General features: G+C 39.9%; 1 protein-coding gene across 6 annotated transcripts in view; it reads left to right on the forward strand.

Annotated features, from left to right (window-relative positions):
- MAP7 (microtubule associated protein 7) overlaps positions 1 to 17,372 on the forward strand; it is a 165,329-nt gene that overhangs the window by 131,638 nt on the left and 16,319 nt on the right. For 4 of the 6 annotated variants that reach the window (XM_060029915.1, XM_060029913.1, XM_060029912.1 and 1 more), the window contains 4 exons: positions 4,631 to 4,744; positions 9,507 to 9,658; positions 15,743 to 15,858; positions 16,194 to 16,477. In XM_060029915.1, coding sequence (XP_059885898.1) covers positions 4,631 to 4,744; positions 9,507 to 9,658; positions 15,743 to 15,858; positions 16,194 to 16,477 — 666 coding nt within the window. The remainder of the gene's footprint in view (positions 1 to 4,630; positions 4,745 to 9,506; positions 9,659 to 15,742; positions 15,859 to 16,193; positions 16,478 to 17,372) is intronic. The other 2 variants (XM_060029914.1, XM_060029918.1) reach the window with 1 other exon arrangement.

A 17,372-nucleotide genomic window follows, 5' to 3' on the forward strand; every position in this document is an offset into this window, starting at 1 on the left:
GAAAGTAACAAACTGTGGTGACTTTGAGTCCTTTATTAAGAAACTGATTGGTTTTGAAGTGTTTATAGTCTTTAAAAAGAATGTAATGTGTGCATGTTCTATATGTGTGTATGTGTATTTGTATATTTTGTATTGTATAAAAGTTATGGTGTCATTGTTATGTACAATATAATGCGTTGATGTTATAATTAATCTCTTAAAGCAGTAAATGAATCAACTGCCTATTCTTGCCTTTTAACCTAAATCATTTTTTTTAACCTAGTTTGCCTAAATCATTGATATTAGACATGTAGTCAAATTAATGGCCTTTTATATGTTAGAGAAAAGTATTATGAATTGAAGTTCCTTTCATAAGTAGCCTTTATTTTCAAACCAATTCCCTTAAAATAACGTAAAATATAGCATGCTGTTCCTAACAGTTGTGTATTCATCTTTTCTTTGGGATTGGTCACTTAGCACTTGAATTTTATATTTTTGTGAACGTGGGTCTAAGACAAACTGTAACTGGGACTCACGGCAGTTTTCAGTTAAACCTTGGCTTATTGCCTCCTACAATCCCGTAGCCGAAACTGGGACAAGGTTGGGGGTAGGCAGATGGGCAATAAACCGAACAGAGTACTGTCCACACTTCTGTGGATTGACAGTGCCGTGTCAACTAGAAATAAGATGTTTTGTAGACTCTGCATGACAATATCTGATTGAATATCCTTAAGTAATTGGATCTTAGAACTGGGAAAAATTTGTTGGTTGGCTCATCTACTTCAGTTGGGATAATAGAGTCCCTAAGAGGTGAAGGGCCTGACTTCAAATCCTACAAGTTAATCGCTGGAGAAGAGGGACTAGAACAGAGATCACCAGCTCCCAACCCGTGTTGCTGCTGTGCTGCATTTGTAGTTCTCTCCTTCATGGATGTCCTTCCTTACATCAATCCTGACTCCATGCACTCTTCCTTTGGGTGAGGTTAAGGGCCAGGGGCAGTTCAATAAGCGGTTCATAGCTGGGACCAGGAAATTGCCCCTTGAATTATGGTGCAGGCCTATAAAACCCAGGGCTAAGCTGGACTAAAAGGATAAGGGGGAGAGCACTAAATTTATGGGTTCCATGTCTCCTCCCCCCTTATCAAAAGAACTGTGAACCAGTTCTGGTCTACTGACGAGGTCAGCCTGGAAGAAAGATCCGCTTCATCCAGGGGCTCCCATGTGGTCCAGGAAGCGATTTTTTTTTTTTTTAAGTTAGGCAGAACCCTAGCACAGTGAGAGGGCTCTGTCTTTTAATGAGAATAGAAATCTTCTGCATTTGAACTTCTCTAATTTAGAGATTTAAGTAATTTCGTTAGTATAATTTCTTTTCTGCTATTTTTTAAATTCGATTATGCTTTATTATCAAAGTAGAGAGCATTCTTATCAAATTATTAGAGGCTTTTACAGTCTGATCATAGTGTACACCATTACTAGATTGTCTGAGCTTTCTCAGCCCTACAGCACAGGCCTTAAAGCTGATATTAAACTGAAGCTCTGATACTATTAAAGTTGACATTCAGCTGGAATGCTCTGCTGGTTATTCAAAATGCTGGAATATTTCCATACCAGTTGGTAAATATCCACTTCCCCGAGCTGTGCTTCCCCAGGCCCTACAGAGTGTTATCTACTAGCTCTACTAGGAGAGCTCTACTGGTGCCTTGCCCCACCAGTTTTTAAATATTTTGATCATCACACCTGAATATAGTGTCACATAAACTGATAAAATGCCCGAGTTAAAGGAAACCCCTGATTACCAAAGCTTTCTGTAATCGCTGCAACAGAGAGAATATTGCCCCTGGAAATTTTTGCATTAAAAATGTGTATTGCATATTATCTTAAGCTTCCTGCTTAACCAGCTTTTTTCTCAAGGAAGAAGAATAGGGCGTTTGAAAAAAGTAAGAAGGAAATTGGCTACTCTTTGCTGAAAATTAGTTCATACATTTTTTTCCCCAGAATCTGGATTAGAGGACATGGTGGAGGACCTAAAGCTGACTCCTGCCCGCGTGTTCTGTTTGACCGGAGCAGGGGTTTTTTGTTCCTGTTTTAGATCTAATTAATTGCCATCATATTTAAAAATGTAAGATTTCATATGACATTTAGGTCAGGATGTGGCAACACTTGCCTGATTTCTGCATGGCACCCGTCATCTGGGACTGAACAGTGACTTCCTGCTTGTGAAGGAACAGGGCAGCACAAATATCTCTAATGTTTGATTGTGTCCTTGGACCAGATGGTCTTTTATGGGAATTGTCAATATCTCATTTTAAGTGCTTAAGTAGGATCAATACTATAGTTGTTTCATGAGAATTAATACCTTTCCTTCGGGAGCTTATCATCTCACGATTAGGCCTCTCTAGGTTAAAAAAAAAGACAATAAAGTAACTCTTCTGTACTAACCTTTACTAAAAAGTTATGGAAGAGATCTGTTTCTCTCTTGCTCAGAGCATAGTTATGAATGTGATAGATGTGGAAACGTTTCTCCTCGCAAAATCTTTCATTCACAGTTTCGAAGCTATAAAACAAATCTCTGTGGATTTGCTTTAAACACCAGTCAAAGAGAGTGTTTAATGATCTTCATTTGAGGCAGATTCTTTGGTTGATGCCTTAAAGACCAACAGAAATAAAGTAATTGAGCTTCTCAATCAAGGGGAAAAAAAGACACGGCTTTTCATTGATAAACCATCTCTACAGTTCTAAGCCAGTTATCCTACAGAGTTTATCTAAGAAAAGGAAACATTCACCTCTTCTTCCCTTCATCATCTACTGAAAATACAATTCTAGTGAAGATTTTAATTTAATCCTAATCACTTTTCCCACTGATTTAATTCTCTGAATGTATTCTAATTTTAGGTTAGACTATATTCTGCTGTTGTTACACACACACACACACACACACTGCCATACTACAGTTCATAATAGCACTTATCCTACTGTGCATTCTACTAACTGTGTAACTATTACAATAGTTTTTATAACAGATCTTTTTATTTGTCAGCAGATTGATTTTAACCATGAAGACTCTCCCAATAAACAGAAATTCGAATAAAGAATTCACTAGTTCTTAAATTCACCAGCCCCTTGATCAAAATAGCTACTCTTTTGAAATAAAGTCCGATAATTAACGTACTTATTGGAGGTTGGTACTTCCTTTCAAATAGGAGCGGATATTTTCTACAACAGCCTTTAACATCGGATGGCTTCTATTAACTAAAACTAATTTCCTAGAATTCAGAAGTCATTTCTTTAAAATATAACATATATAAAAATTTATTATAAGGACAGTTGCTCCAGAGACCAGAGGACTTGCACCTGCTGTTTATGGTGCAGAACAGAAGTGGCCTTGTCAGGTTTAGACAGTTTGAAAGACTTTTATAAGCGACTTGGAAGTGTTTTCTAAAATAGAGATACAGTCCTCCCTCAGTATCTGCAGAGGGTTGGTTCCAGGAGCCGCCGCAGATACCCAAGTCCTCACATGCTGAAGTTCCATAGTGAGCCCTCCGCATCTGCCAGTTCTGCATCCATGGTCACCGAGGGCCAACGGTATATTTACTGGGAAATATAAAATGTGGAAAAATCCACGTATAAGTGGACATGCGCAGTTCAAACCTGTATTGTTCAAGGGTCAAGTGTATATGATCACTTTATTTTAGTGATATTTGTAGGATTTTGCAAGCTTCTTTCCTGATATCTTTGGAAAGTAGCTTCTATATTTTCATGGACCATCACTGGAAGCTAACAGTATAAGCAAAGTAATTAATTTATAATTAGTATGCATTTCCTAACGGTGGTCTTGCGAAGCCCCAGTACAATTTGGGACTCCACTTCATTGCATCATTTTAAATTTATTTTCTTGACTTTTCACACACCCACTAGTAATTTCTGACATTATGATTATATTGAATTTTGGCTTTTCTATCGTAATTTTATCTTCAGCTTTACCCTTATCCTCCATCAGAATTTTTATGTTTTTGCCAAACCAGGGACCTGAAAGAACTTGCTTGCTAAATGGGAAAGTCAAAAGAAAAACTTACATAGAACGTTGCATGAGTCCTCTTTCACTTTATTATATCTAATTTCCTCCAGTTGCCCAAGTAGCAATTCATGGAGATGTAGCAAAATGTAATGGAGACCTTTTCTCTATCCACATATTTCCAGTCTTGCATGAAGCTTCGACTTCGTTGAAGTTGACATTCAGGGTACTTAGGACGCCTTTTGGCTGAGGTGTGTGCTGTCTGCTCACCGCCCATCCTGACAAGGCAGATGGGTTCAACAGACTCAGAGATACATGCCAAACCTGCTGGAAATGGTTCTTCTGTTTTGTTACCTGTTGGATCCATAGGAGGGTGGTTAGCAAAATCTGTGTCCATAAAACTAATACAGAACCTGCCACAAACTTAACCTCTTGAAGAGAGGCACCTTATGGAATAGCTGCTCCTTTGAGCAGAGTCCCTCCTGCCCTGACTCTCCACCAGCTTCCTCCCCGGACAGCCTGGTCTCTGTCGAGGTCTCTCGCGAAGGCCCGGCGTGTGGGAGCGATAGGGGTGATGCCTTGCACCCCCTCGCCCCTGGAAAGAATGCTTCTAACATCTCACTTATGTGGTGACGTTTAGCTCGCCGCCTGCAGCTCAGCCCATGGGAGAGCAGCGTGGTTAACAGATTGCTGACGCCCACACATTCGTTCCTGGCCAGAAGTAAAAGCACAGCTGCCTTGTCTGGAGATACAGGTAAAACTGTCAAGGTGCAACTTTCTCCGTGAGGTAAAGTCCTCCTTTAGAAGCGTCTCTAAGCCACCCATTTTCATCTAATCCCATCTCAATTTTTCCCATCGCGTGCTTCTCCTCCTCCTGGTGGAATGGCGTTGGAAATGTGTCTGTTGGTGTTGGTTTCATGCCCCTGGTATCGTTTCCTCTGAGCATCCGTCTTAGCATCTTATCTGGACACCAGATGCCGGGCAGGTAAAGGATGCCCCTCCCTGTGATCAGATGGCTTCAGAGGCCTCTGTCTGTTCATAGTGTTACCAGAAAATCCTATCCCTTACCCACCTTTCTTTCTGCCCCTGCATCTGAGCAGATGATCAAAGGTAGAAATAATTTAATATCTAATACTAATTTGTGGGCCTGGGGATAAACTCAAAGCACAAGCCAATTTAAGCGTAGCGTTTCATAATGTAGCTGTGGACTAGTCACTTATCCTCCCTGGGCTAGTCTTTTATCTGTAATTGAGGAATAGTACCCTTTCAAAACTCTATAAAGAGTTGTGGAGAAGGCTAATTACAGTGTTCTTATTTGTTACATACTTTGAAAATATGTAAAATGTGCCAAGTACTAGTTATTATAATTAGTTATAACTCCTCTACTTTTTTGAAATATAAAACACCCCTGAATGAGCCAATTAGTTTAATGAGAAGTTAGTATAGAGTCTGCATCTGGCTGGAGAGAAAGATACCTGTTAGGCTTTTGGCAGTGTCCCTCTCATGGTGAGTTGATTTTGACTTTCCCAAATATCTTTGGGCACAATTGGTGTATCTATGTAACCAGCCCTCATGTTTGGCACATGAGAAATTGCATAGCCTCTTCATAAAGCTCCCTTTAAAAAGGCTTTGCCTCTGCAAGCCACTTCATGTTCACTAGCCCTCTTTTTAAATAATAATTCTTGGTTGTTTTATGATATCTTTCATCTGTGGTGTCCAATGAGCTAGTATCAACCCTTATTCTCATAGTACCCCTGGGAGGCAGCCAAGAAAGCAAGTGCAGGCATTCCCACCACCTGCCTGTGGAAAACAAGAGATTGACAATAAGTGAGTTATACCAGAGGCGCTTAGAAAATTGGTGGACTAGGTCTTAAACGTGCTTCTATCCTCGGCACCCTCGTGATGCTCTCTGTACCATTGTGCGTTCAACTAGCTGGACCACAGTGATCTGTGTTTTCTATAAAGTAACTCTCCTGTCAGCTGTCACATTGCATCTGAGAATTTTCTGAAGGAAAAAACTACAGTTTATTTCAAGATACTTTATTTTTATGTCCATTTTGTCATACTTTCATATAAGTCATGAAAGCTGTTCTTTATGTCCAGTTAATTGAAAAACCTTTAAAACTGCTTTTCAATCCTAATTCATCGGATCTAAATAGTTTATGGTTCTCATGCTTCTGAACCTCCACATTGTATGTTGTTTCATACTAAAGGACTGCCTCACAGCTAAAAAATTGTCTTTCTTTGCTATTTCTGTCATCACTAACTTTTGTCAATTCTTTCACTCTTCCTCTAGTCTCTTCCAACACCATTTCCTCATTTTCCACCCATTCGACTTGCCCAGCTTCCCACCTTCCTTGGCGCTCAACCAAGGTGCTTTTTAATCTGCTAACTGGCTCTTCTTTACTTTGCAACTTTTCCATTCTCCTCTTCACAAATTGATACATTTTTGTAATGTATTTTAGTGTGAAGCAATGCATACATAGCCTTTATTTGAGTTGCCTGTTTTATTAATACATTCCTTAGATCATTGTTACCTATTATTGCATTGATAACAGCTTATATTTAATGAACCAAAACTGTTGTGTTTAGAAATTTCCATTTGAAATTATTCATGTAAACGTCTCTTACACTTATCTCCTCAAAAACATTTTTCCCATCACTTTTATTTTTCCATCTGGTCTCCTTGATAATTTTTTCTTGTCTTCCCATTTTAGTGTCGTCCCTTGAGTTCACCTCATATCCAGTTGCCATTGGCGAGAGGGTGACCTACATCCAGAGCCAGGGTTACAGTAGCAAATCAAAACAGCCATCCTTACTCCTAGGGTGTTTGGTGATTGCAAATTCCCAGAACAAGTAATAAGAGCAGTTGAAAATTGGAAATCAGAGTCTCATATGTTTCATTGTGACCACTGCTTTGGGTTGATTTTTTTCTTGCCCATTTTTAAAAATACATTCATGATACATGTGATTATTAGAACTCAGGATTAAATGAGTTAACACATGTAAAATGTTTCGAATAGTACCTGCACATAGTAGGCACTCAATAAATGTTGTTATTATTCTACTATGTAATTATTCTCTCTGCTGCACTCCAACCACTTGAACTGCATTATCTTTTCTCTGCAGCCATTATTTCACATAGAAAATCCTGAATACGTTAAGTTAATGCACGCTTGCTACCAATAGTAGAAAGAAATACAGATATTGTGGAAGGATTTCTCAAAGACATTTCCATAAAAGAAATGTTTAATAAAACTACTTTGGGTTATGGAGGGCACTCTAGGAGGGAAAAGAAAACAACCATCATATATTGCTCTTCCTATTTCTTCAGAAGGGCAAGATTATTAGAATAATTGATTTAAAGGTTTCAGGGTTTTCAGTAGTTGCTGTTAAGAACAGCGATGAATTCCATGAAATGTAGTATCCTTAGAATTAGCCAGACGATGTTTCTTGAAGAATTAAATTTGAGGATTTTTGTATGGACTACATTAGGTAGGTTTAAGGATATTTTTTTCCCTTTCCTTCACATTGACTCAGCACTATAATAAAGAATGAACCAGAGGCATGATGAGATTGGTTACATCCACGGTGGTCTCAGGAAATGCTCCAAGGAAGTGCTCCACAGATACCCCTGAAATTATTACTTTCCACTAGAGGGAAAAGAAATCATATTTCTGTGCTTCATTCCTTTTTCAGTGTCAGACCCATGGCCTCAGAGCAGGGCTGTCATCTAGGGTTTCTTGATCCTTGAGCAGTTAATGGCCTCTGGCTGTGCCCTGGGCTGTGTGTGCCGCTCTTGGTCATTAATCCCACAGAAGTTCCTTGTGCCAGGATGTTCTTCTTTAAAGGCATTTGATTGGCTTGGAAGAGGTTTGCATTAGTGAGCTCTTTCTTTGTCTGGGAAGGGCAACTGCTTTGTTGTGGCACTTGAAAAAAGGTTGTTTTCCAACAGTTTTCCCTGTGATCACGATAAGCCAAATGAGGAGAGGGTCTCCTTCTTCACAACACAAAGGAAACTTCCTTCACGATTAAGGTCTGAGGCAAAGCTTTATGTCAGTTTGGAAGTAAGACATATACCTTTTAAGGAGAACTGAGGGAATGCAAAGTGTTTCAGCTTATCCAAGAAATAAGGGTTCTGTTTTCAGATGATGGGAGAAGAGAGTGCAGTTTCCAGTCGATTCACCACCTTGACCATGCAGTGATAACCAGAAGATACTGCAAGGCATTTAATGAAAGAGAACACAGGAATACAGATGCAATCTGATGGACTTTCTGTCTGTAGACTAAACCAAAAAAGCACTTAAATATTTTTAACTATAATTCTGAAATTGAGATTACCTTGAATTTGTCCTGTTAACTTTTGAGTTTTTAATTTATTAATACTGTTATATTCAGTTGACCTAACAGTCTCTTTAAAGGGTTGCTACTACAATGGCTAGGGTCGGGTAAAGTCATTTTATAACATGGTCCGAATACATAGCATTCCCCTCAGTAGTCATGTTTAATTGTCTTATTTTTTGCTGGAAAACAAGATTTCCAGATGAGATCTGAAAATGAACCTTGGAACATTGGTACCCACATGTTTGATACCTACGCAGTGTTCTGTGAATTTCTTTAAACCCACTGTTACTCAGAATCACTTGATTAATGATAATGTTCCTTTGAAGGTGAATGGTCAGAAGCTACGTGGTTTTCAAAAAAATATTTCTATCTTGAGTAAAACTGCAACAGCTGTTCGTGATTCAACTTTATTTTTGGCAATTCTAACATATTTATGTTCCCTTCACCGTTTTAAATGATGACATCCCATTTCCCCATACGTTCTGCTGCTTGTTATGAACCATCAAATGCCTTGGCTTTTGGGGAAAACCCAGAAGCGTGCATTTGATTTGCCTTTAAGTAGATAAAACACTTACAGAATTTTTTTTTCTGGAAATTATTAGTTATTCTTGTAAAAGGTCTTAATACCTATGATAAGACTTGGTCATTTAACATCTTAAAATTTCAGTTGCTTTTTTTCCCCAGTGGTTGTTGAATTTTACTCCCAAAATAGTTGCAGTATATCTTGCTTGCCTGCTTGCTCACTTGCTGTCTTTCCACCGTTTGTTCCATCTTAAAGCTATTAGGAAAAATCTAATTATAAACAATCCTTATCTTAAAATTATCTGTCACTAATGTCGCATTTTACCAGAACCATCTGTTTATGGGACTATAAGACCATTGCTCTCTGTAATTATTGGCTTACATCTATATCTTTAATAAGTATTTAAATAGCCAAATAGTTTCTATATTCCAGATTTTTCATTTGGACATGCCCTCCTTTTGGACACACTGTAAACTAATAGGACCTTGAGGAGAGTTGAGTATGATGGTCTGGACACCTTTAGGTAATAACATCTTCTCCCTACTTTTCTCTCTATCTCCGCTTTGCTACTTTTCCTGATCCTGCTTTTGGCTTTCCTTCAACTGCTCCTCTGGCACTCTTGCGTGTAAAACAATCACCTGCACCCTAGTTACCCCCATGTGTCCTCGTTCAGCATCTTGCAGCCCCATCAACATCATGCCCTACAAAGCCGCACACTCTAGAAATCCGATGGAGCGACCAAAATTCTTTGTAACGCCACCGGAGGGCTCCGCGCGAAGGAGGACTGTTCACGGCGCAGCGGTGAGTAGCTGTTGGGAGCAGCCTGGCGAGTCTGCACTGTTTCTGTGCGTAGTGGACACCGCCTCGAGGTGCAGTGAGGATGTAAGCCAGGCGATGGTGACATCCGTCCTCCCATCCGTCCCACCAGTCTTGAATCTGGCTGGCTGAGCGGTGCTGTCCCCACACTTCCTCCCCACTTGGCGATTCTGCTCCCCCCTGAAAATCTGAATTTGAAGATGAAAATTGTTCTTTGTTCAAGCATGTCTGAGTGGCTGAACTGCCATATGGGTGCCTCCACACGAATAAGTGCAATGCCAACATACTTTATTTTTGAAAGTAAGAAAACCTTTGAAGGGGAAGTGGGCCTGGACTGCTGCCTTTGCATTTTATTCCAACCCTGTCCAGAAGCTGGCTGAACTCTAAATGTGGTTCACTAAAAAGCAAGATAAGGAATTTTTGTCTGTTTAGCTCATCCGTGTCAAGGCCCAGGTCTTAAAATATAGTGACAAAGAATAGAAAACACTAGTTATTCACTAAGTAATTCTTGAAAGGCTGTTGGGCTGTGTTACAGACTCACGTTTTGCAAGTGAAGAATATAATTTGTACCTGTTGTTTCTGACAAGGTGGCTGAACTAACATTAATTTTCACGATGCTATAACTGCAATGAGGTCACTTGTATGTCTCCAAGAATCTTTCTTCTTCTTTGTTTTATTTAAACTGTGTGTTATTTGGTAGCCGCTGAAATGTATAGACATTGTTCTGTGGTCTTCGGACGTTGTGCTTTAGTCTTAAAGGACTTCCCAGTCCACCAGAAGATCTCATTGCCCCTCTCTCATGGCAATAGCATGACCCATGAGAGGCTGGAACAATTTTTTTCAATCCTAGCTTCTCGGAGCAATTCCGATTTATAAAGCTGATGAACACCGGAAAGGATTTTGCTTAGACCTTTGAGGATAATTCAAGGGTTGTGAGAGCTTGGTGGCTTTGCCTACAGGCAGTTTTCTTTCAAGCGCTTCAGGCTTTCAGGAGTCAAGGTTTAATTCATGATTGAATCAGACCTCCAGCCCTTCAAGCCAGAAGTGAAACTACCTTTGATGTCTGGGAAGTCTTCCATCATTAGCACTTTGGTGCCTCAGAGATCCTAGCTGTGGACGAGTAGCAGTAGTTAAGCAGAACAGTTTTGGCCCCAAATGTTGGATACTTATTGGGTAGAGAAAAGCGTGTACCAAAGAAAAAGATACCTTGTTACGGATAAAAACAAAAATGAACACTCCAGGAGGGAAGGGTGAGAGCTGATCCTTGGCCAACAGATTAAATGAGAGGGATTTGTCATCATACGATCCAAAACCTATATTTTCTCACCGGTTTTGTTTTTGTCTTTTTAGTGCCTTCTTTCTGTATTTGATCTATTGGCTGCCTTTTCACTTCTTTGCAATTAAATATTTAGGCAAATACCTACTGCCAGAAAACGACTCACAAATCATTTATACTCCAGAGCTGCACTGTGGAATTCAGCTGAGCACTTGAAAATGTGGCAAATGAGACTTGACGGATCAAATTTGAAATTTAATTTTCTTTTAAGCAACTTTTAATTGTGACAAAAAACATACAACAAAATATACCATCTTAACTGTTTTTAAATGTGCAGTTCAGTAGTATTAAGTGTATTCACATTGTCTTGCAACCAATCTCTAGAACTTTTTAAATCTTGCAAAACTGAAACTATACCCACTAAACAACAACCTTCCATCCTCCTCCCCCAGCTCCTGGCAACCACCATTTTACTTTCTGTTCCTATGTATTTGACTACACTAGATACCTCATACAAATGAAATCATACAGTATTTGTCTTTTTTTTTTTTTTTTTTTTGCAGTACGCAGGCCTCTCACTGTTGTGGCCTCTCCCGTTGCGGAGCACAGGCTCTGGATGCGCAGGCTCAGAGGCCATGGCTCACGGGCCCAGCCGCTCCGCGGCATGTGGGATCTTCCCGGACCAGGGCACGAACCCATGTCCCCTGCATCGGCAGGCGGACTCTCAACCACTGTGCCACCAGAGAAGCCCAGTATTTGTCTTTTTGTGACTGGCTTATTTCACTTAGCATAATGTCCTTAAGGTCTGTCCTTCCACGTTGTAGCATGTGACAGGATTTCTGTTCTTTTTAAGGCTAGTAACACTCCGTTGTGTGTGTGTGTCTATACATATATATTTCTGTATGTGTATATATACACACACATGTGTACATGTATAGATGCACCACATTTTGTTAATCTGTTCATCTGTTGATGGACATTTGAGTTGCTTCTTCCTTTTGGCTATTGTGAATAGCACTGCTACAAACATGGGTGTGCAGATATCTCTTCAAGATGCTGCCTTCAGTTCTTTTGGATATATACCCAATTGTTGGATCTTATGGTAATTTTATTTTTAATTTTTTGAATAACTGTTATACTGTTTTCCAAAGTGACAATACCATTTTACTTACATTCCAACCAACAGGGTACAAGGTCTTCCAGTGTTTTCACATCCTCAACAATACTTGTTTTTTCCTTTTGTTTTTTTTGTTTGTTTTTTAAATAGTAGCCTGATAGGTGTGAGATAATACCTCATTATGGTTTTGATTTGCATTTCTCTAATCATCAATGATGTTGAGCATCTTATAAGTTTGTTGGCCATTTGTATATCATCTTTGGAGAAATATCTAACCAAGTCCTTTGCCCGTTTTTTAATCTTATTTTTAATTTTTGTTGTTGGAGTTATTTATACATTATGGATATTAATCCCTTATCAGATATATGATTTGCAGATAGTTTCTCTCATTTTGTAGGTTGCCTTCTTACTCTGTTGATTATATCCTTTGATGCATAGGAGTTTTTAAGTTTGAAGTCCCATTTGTTTATTTTTGCTTTCATTGCATGTGCTTTTGGTGTCATATCCAAGAAATTATTACCAAATCCAGTATCATGATGCTTCCCATTTTCTTCTGGGAATTTTATAATTTGAAGTCTTACATTTAGGTCTTCAATCATTTTGAGTTCATTTTTGTATATGGTGTAAGGTAAGGGTCCAACTACATTCTTTTGCATGTGGATATCCAGTTTCCCAGCACCATTTGTTGAAAAGACTATCTTTTCCTCATTGAATGGTGTTGGCACTCTTGTCAAGGATCCTTTGACCATATACACAAGGGTTTATTTCTGGATGCTGTACTCTGTTTCATTGGTCTATATGTCTGTCTTTATGCCAGTACCATACTGTTTTGATTACCATAGATTTGTAATATGTTCTGAAATCAGGGATTGTGAGACCTCCAACTTTGTTCTTCTTTTTCAAGATTGTTTATTCAGGGTCCCTTGAGGTTCCATATGAGTTTAGGATGGAGTTTTCTATTTCTGCAAAAAATGATGTTGGCTTTTGATAGGGATTGCATTGATTCTGTAGATTGTTTGGGATAGTATTGACATCTTAGTAATAACAAGTCTTCCATTCTGTGAACTTTAGATGTCTTCCCATTTATTTGTGTCTTCTTTAATCTCTTTCGGCAATGCCTTCTAGTTTTCTCTGTAGAAGTCTCCCACCTCCTTGGTTAAGTTTATTCCTAAGTATTTTATTCTTTTTTTGATGCTGTTGTAAATGGGATTGTTTTCTTAATTTCCTTTTCAATTTTATTAAATTTTAATTAATTTAGATTAATTAATTAATCTAAATTGATTAATTTATTAATTAATTCAACTGCCTGCTATTAATTAATTAATTCAACTGCCTGCTATTGAGTACTTGAAATATGTTTTGTGAGACTAAACTTAACATTTAATTTTAATTAATTTAGGTCTAAATTCAAATAGCCAAATGTGGCTAGTGGCTACCATTTTGGACAGTGTAGGTGCAGAACATTTCTATCATCACTGTTCTCTTGTACAGTGCTGCCTTTGAATATCTGTTTATATTGCCTCTCTTGTGGGTTATTTGTATTCTAAACCTAACTTTAGTTGTAAAACTAAAGTCTTTGTCCTGCTGGTAAGTTGCCTAGACCACTGACATGGACTTGCTGTGTGTGTTCCACCTTAGCCTTGTGGAACGTGTTAACAGGAAAGATTATTGTACAGACCACTGGCTGTTAACTCAGATCAGGATGAGAATCAGGAGCATCTTTACATGTGTGGAACTCAAATAGGTGATTGGGTCCAAGACCAGTGGAAAGATATTTAAAAGAACTAAGAGGGTAAAAGCATCTATCTACCTGCCTGGGAGGGTGTTATGTCAAATACTGAGCATTTTTCCAAACTGCTTCTCCCTGTTCCCCCTACTCCCTAAAGGTGATTAAAGGGAGGTCAGTTTTAAGAAAGAAAGAATTGGTTCAGTGGCACTTTAACAAAAAGAAGACTCTGAGGATTATACACTTTAATGTAGATTTATTCCCAGATGCCTGTCTTATCAAGACATAGATGATGACATTAGTCCCCAAATCCTCCACACAACAAATTACCTTTCCTGACTTATTTTCCCATTCAGGTCTCTCCTTGATCTGACTTTAGCCAAATTAAAATGTTTTGAGAAAAAGAAAGAAAAGCAACTCAAGGGCTTAACCCCACCCTCCCTCGGGAAGAGGCCTGTACCTTCCACTCTGGGGACTTGATCTGCCAGAGGCATAATTGCCATCCTGTACACCTGTCAAGAGGGTTCCATATGGTGGCTGCTGCTTCTGCTACCCAAGCACTGCAGCTGTTCTCCAATAACCTGCCTCCTGCCTTCTACTACCGGAGACGGGAACAAAGGGTGGTCATGCAGCTGCAAGTGATATAGAGGTGGCACACACCCTGTGAAGCTCTTTCCTGCCTCATCCTGCATTTATTTTATTTAGAAATTCTGGGGAGACATTGAGTATTATTTGACACTGAGATGTTTTTCCCCCACCTATAGCCCAGTCCATCAACTAGGATGCTACTAAGAAAAATAGAAGCAATTAGAAGAGACGCTGAAGGGAACAAAAGGGGAGGGAAGAAAGAAGGGGCGTGATGTTTGAGCCAGGCAGAAAAGGAAAGAAAAGAAGGTACACGCCAGCTTATTGGCCCTGAGGCTAGGTGTTGTTCTGCCCCTTCCCTAGCACCCTCAGTCTGCTTTCCTGCAAGGATCCCACAGAGTGAAGGACTGACAGGCATGCACACAGGTCCCTCCAGCCAGCATCTGTTCCCATCCCAGAACACTGTTGGCCGTGTTTCAGATACTTGGAATGAGTACTTTCTCCCTTGCCCTGTGCCTTGTCTTTTTGTTTGTTTCTGTTTGTGTTTTGGTTTGGGGGGTTTTATTGTTTGTTTGTTTGTTTGTTTGTTTATTTTTGTCTTCGTTGACTTGAGACTATCAGAACACTTCTGGGTTTCCTTTTGCCCATTTCTACCTAGGAAAGGTGTCACCTCTCTGGCTGAATTCCTAGTATGCAGTCATAGGAGGGCTGATGTTTTGGCCCAACCTCAGAGATTTCCATTTCATCCCTAATGAGGAAGCCTAAAAATAGCTGAAATTCCTCACCTTGAACCTGACTTTTCCTTCAAGGGCAAGAGGACACTAAGTGAGGAAAGACTTGTTTGTATAACACCCATATAAAGAAAAAAATGAATTAATGTCTGACATAGCAGACATGTAAATTAAAAAAATATATTAACTGAGCTATAGTGTGTTCCAGGGTTAAAAAAAAAAAAAAAACTGCTTAAGAATTAAAAGAGATAAAGGTAGGGGGAATAAGCTGAAAGTGACCTTTATTTTGACATTTGTGTGGGCTAAACCAGACTCTGAGAAATTTTGCTCCGGGTAGTTTTAGATACAAAGTATAGGTGCTTTCTAAAAGTGTGTTTTTGTTTTGTTTTTTTACAATGTAAGTCCAGATCACACATCCAGAACCTTCTTATTTGTGTCAGATTGTGTTAATTCAATTATAATGTTCAGTTTTAACCTAATAAAGGCCTTTTGTTGGGGTGGAATGGATATACATGGCAAAGGTTGGAAATTTTCCCAAAAGCCATTCAATGGATTGCAGCTCCACTGTTGAATACTGTGAATGTGATTGTCCCGCTCATGGAAAAATCTAATTATTGTGTTCCTCTGAACTTAGGGCTATAAAAGAGAAAGGGAGAGAGAAAACTTACCCTTCCACCTCACACCCAGCATCCGAAGGGCTCTATCTCCATCTCATCCCAAAGCCAGATCACCAGCTTCCTCCCGACTTTGGTAAGTGAAATGTAAGAGGCTGGCAGGGTTGTTCCATGTTGGAGAATTAAGAGCCTCTGTCCTCTGAAAAGAAACTGTTCTCTCCACACTGTTTGGCCTTCACTTGGAGAGTAATATTTTTCCTCAAAGGAAAGAAAAAAGAAACCTGGAATGAGCCTCTAAAGTGAGTACTTCTGCATTTGCCGCATAAAAGACACATTCACACAGCTAAATATCTTCATTTCTCTTCCGTATTGGTGTTCCAAGACTATTACATGGTGGAGGTATGGGGAAAGGAAGGTTCTGGCAAGCCTGTTCTCATGTGCCCCTTTCTCTTTACTTTGTTTGTTGCCCAGGCTCCCATCCAAGTCCTTTCCCCACTTGCCTGGCACCCCCAGACCAGCATCCTCCATGCCTCCTGGACCAGTCAAACCTGCCCCTGCTCAGGTCCGGCCCCCCTCACCCGGCAACATCCGCCCCATCAAGAGAGAAGTCAGAGTGGAACCTGAGAGAAAAGACCCTGAGAAGGAACCTCAGAAAGTTGCCAATGAGCCCTCACTAAAGGGCAGGGCACTTTTGGTGAAGGTAGAAGAAGCCACAGTTGAAGAGGGGACACCTGTCGAACCAGAGGTTGCTCCTGGTAGGAATCCACTGACTCGTGGTGGAGTGTGGGTTGCTTGCTCTCTTTATTCACTCTTCCTTTTCCTCCTGCACTGCTTTGACTTAGCTTTTTCTTTCTTTCTTTTTTTCCCTTGTTGGGCACTTGAAAATTTTACTCTAAGGCTAATCTGGGGAACTTTTCTTGAATATAATTTTCCTACATACAAAGAAAGAATCATCCATCCTACAGCCTATGGTCAGAGCCACAGCATATTAATTCAGGTGTGGTTTATGAGTCCTTTCATTGGCCGAGTCCAATAATTTGACAAAATGTGGTATTCAGAGCACCTGCATCAGAATCATTTTATCATTTATCCTATTGCTGTGTAACAAATTATTCCAAAACTTTGCAGCTTAATAACAACAACAAACAGTTATTATATCACGCAGAGTCTTGGGTCAGGAATTTGGGAGCAGCTCAGCTGGGTTGTTAGAGGATGGCTCATGCACAGGGCTGTCGGCAGGTGACCTTCGTTTCATGACACATGAACCTCTCCATAGGGCTGTTGGATGTCCTCACAGTCTGTCCACTCTGCTGGCTTCCTGCAGAATGAGTGAGCTGGGGGAGAGAATCACGAGGAGCCCACAGTATCTTTTATGCCCAGTCTCAGAAGTCACACACACAGAAATCACGATTTCTTTTCTCTTTTTATTTATTCATTTATTTTTGGCTGCTTTGGGTCTTCGTTGCTGCCCACGGGCTTCCTCTAGTTGCGGTGAGCGGGGGCTACTCTTCATTGCAGCGCACGGACTTCTCATTGCAGTGGCTTCTCTTGTTGCGGAGCTCGGGCTCTAGGCATGCGGGCTTCAGTAGCTATGGTGCACGGGCTCAGTAGTTGTGGCTCGCGGGCTCTAGAGCTCAGACTCAGTAGTTG

The sequence above is a fragment of the Delphinus delphis genome, chromosome 14 (genome assembly GCF_949987515.2).
Source record: "Delphinus delphis chromosome 14, mDelDel1.2, whole genome shotgun sequence".
Taxonomy (NCBI): domain Eukaryota; kingdom Metazoa; phylum Chordata; class Mammalia; order Artiodactyla; family Delphinidae; genus Delphinus; species Delphinus delphis.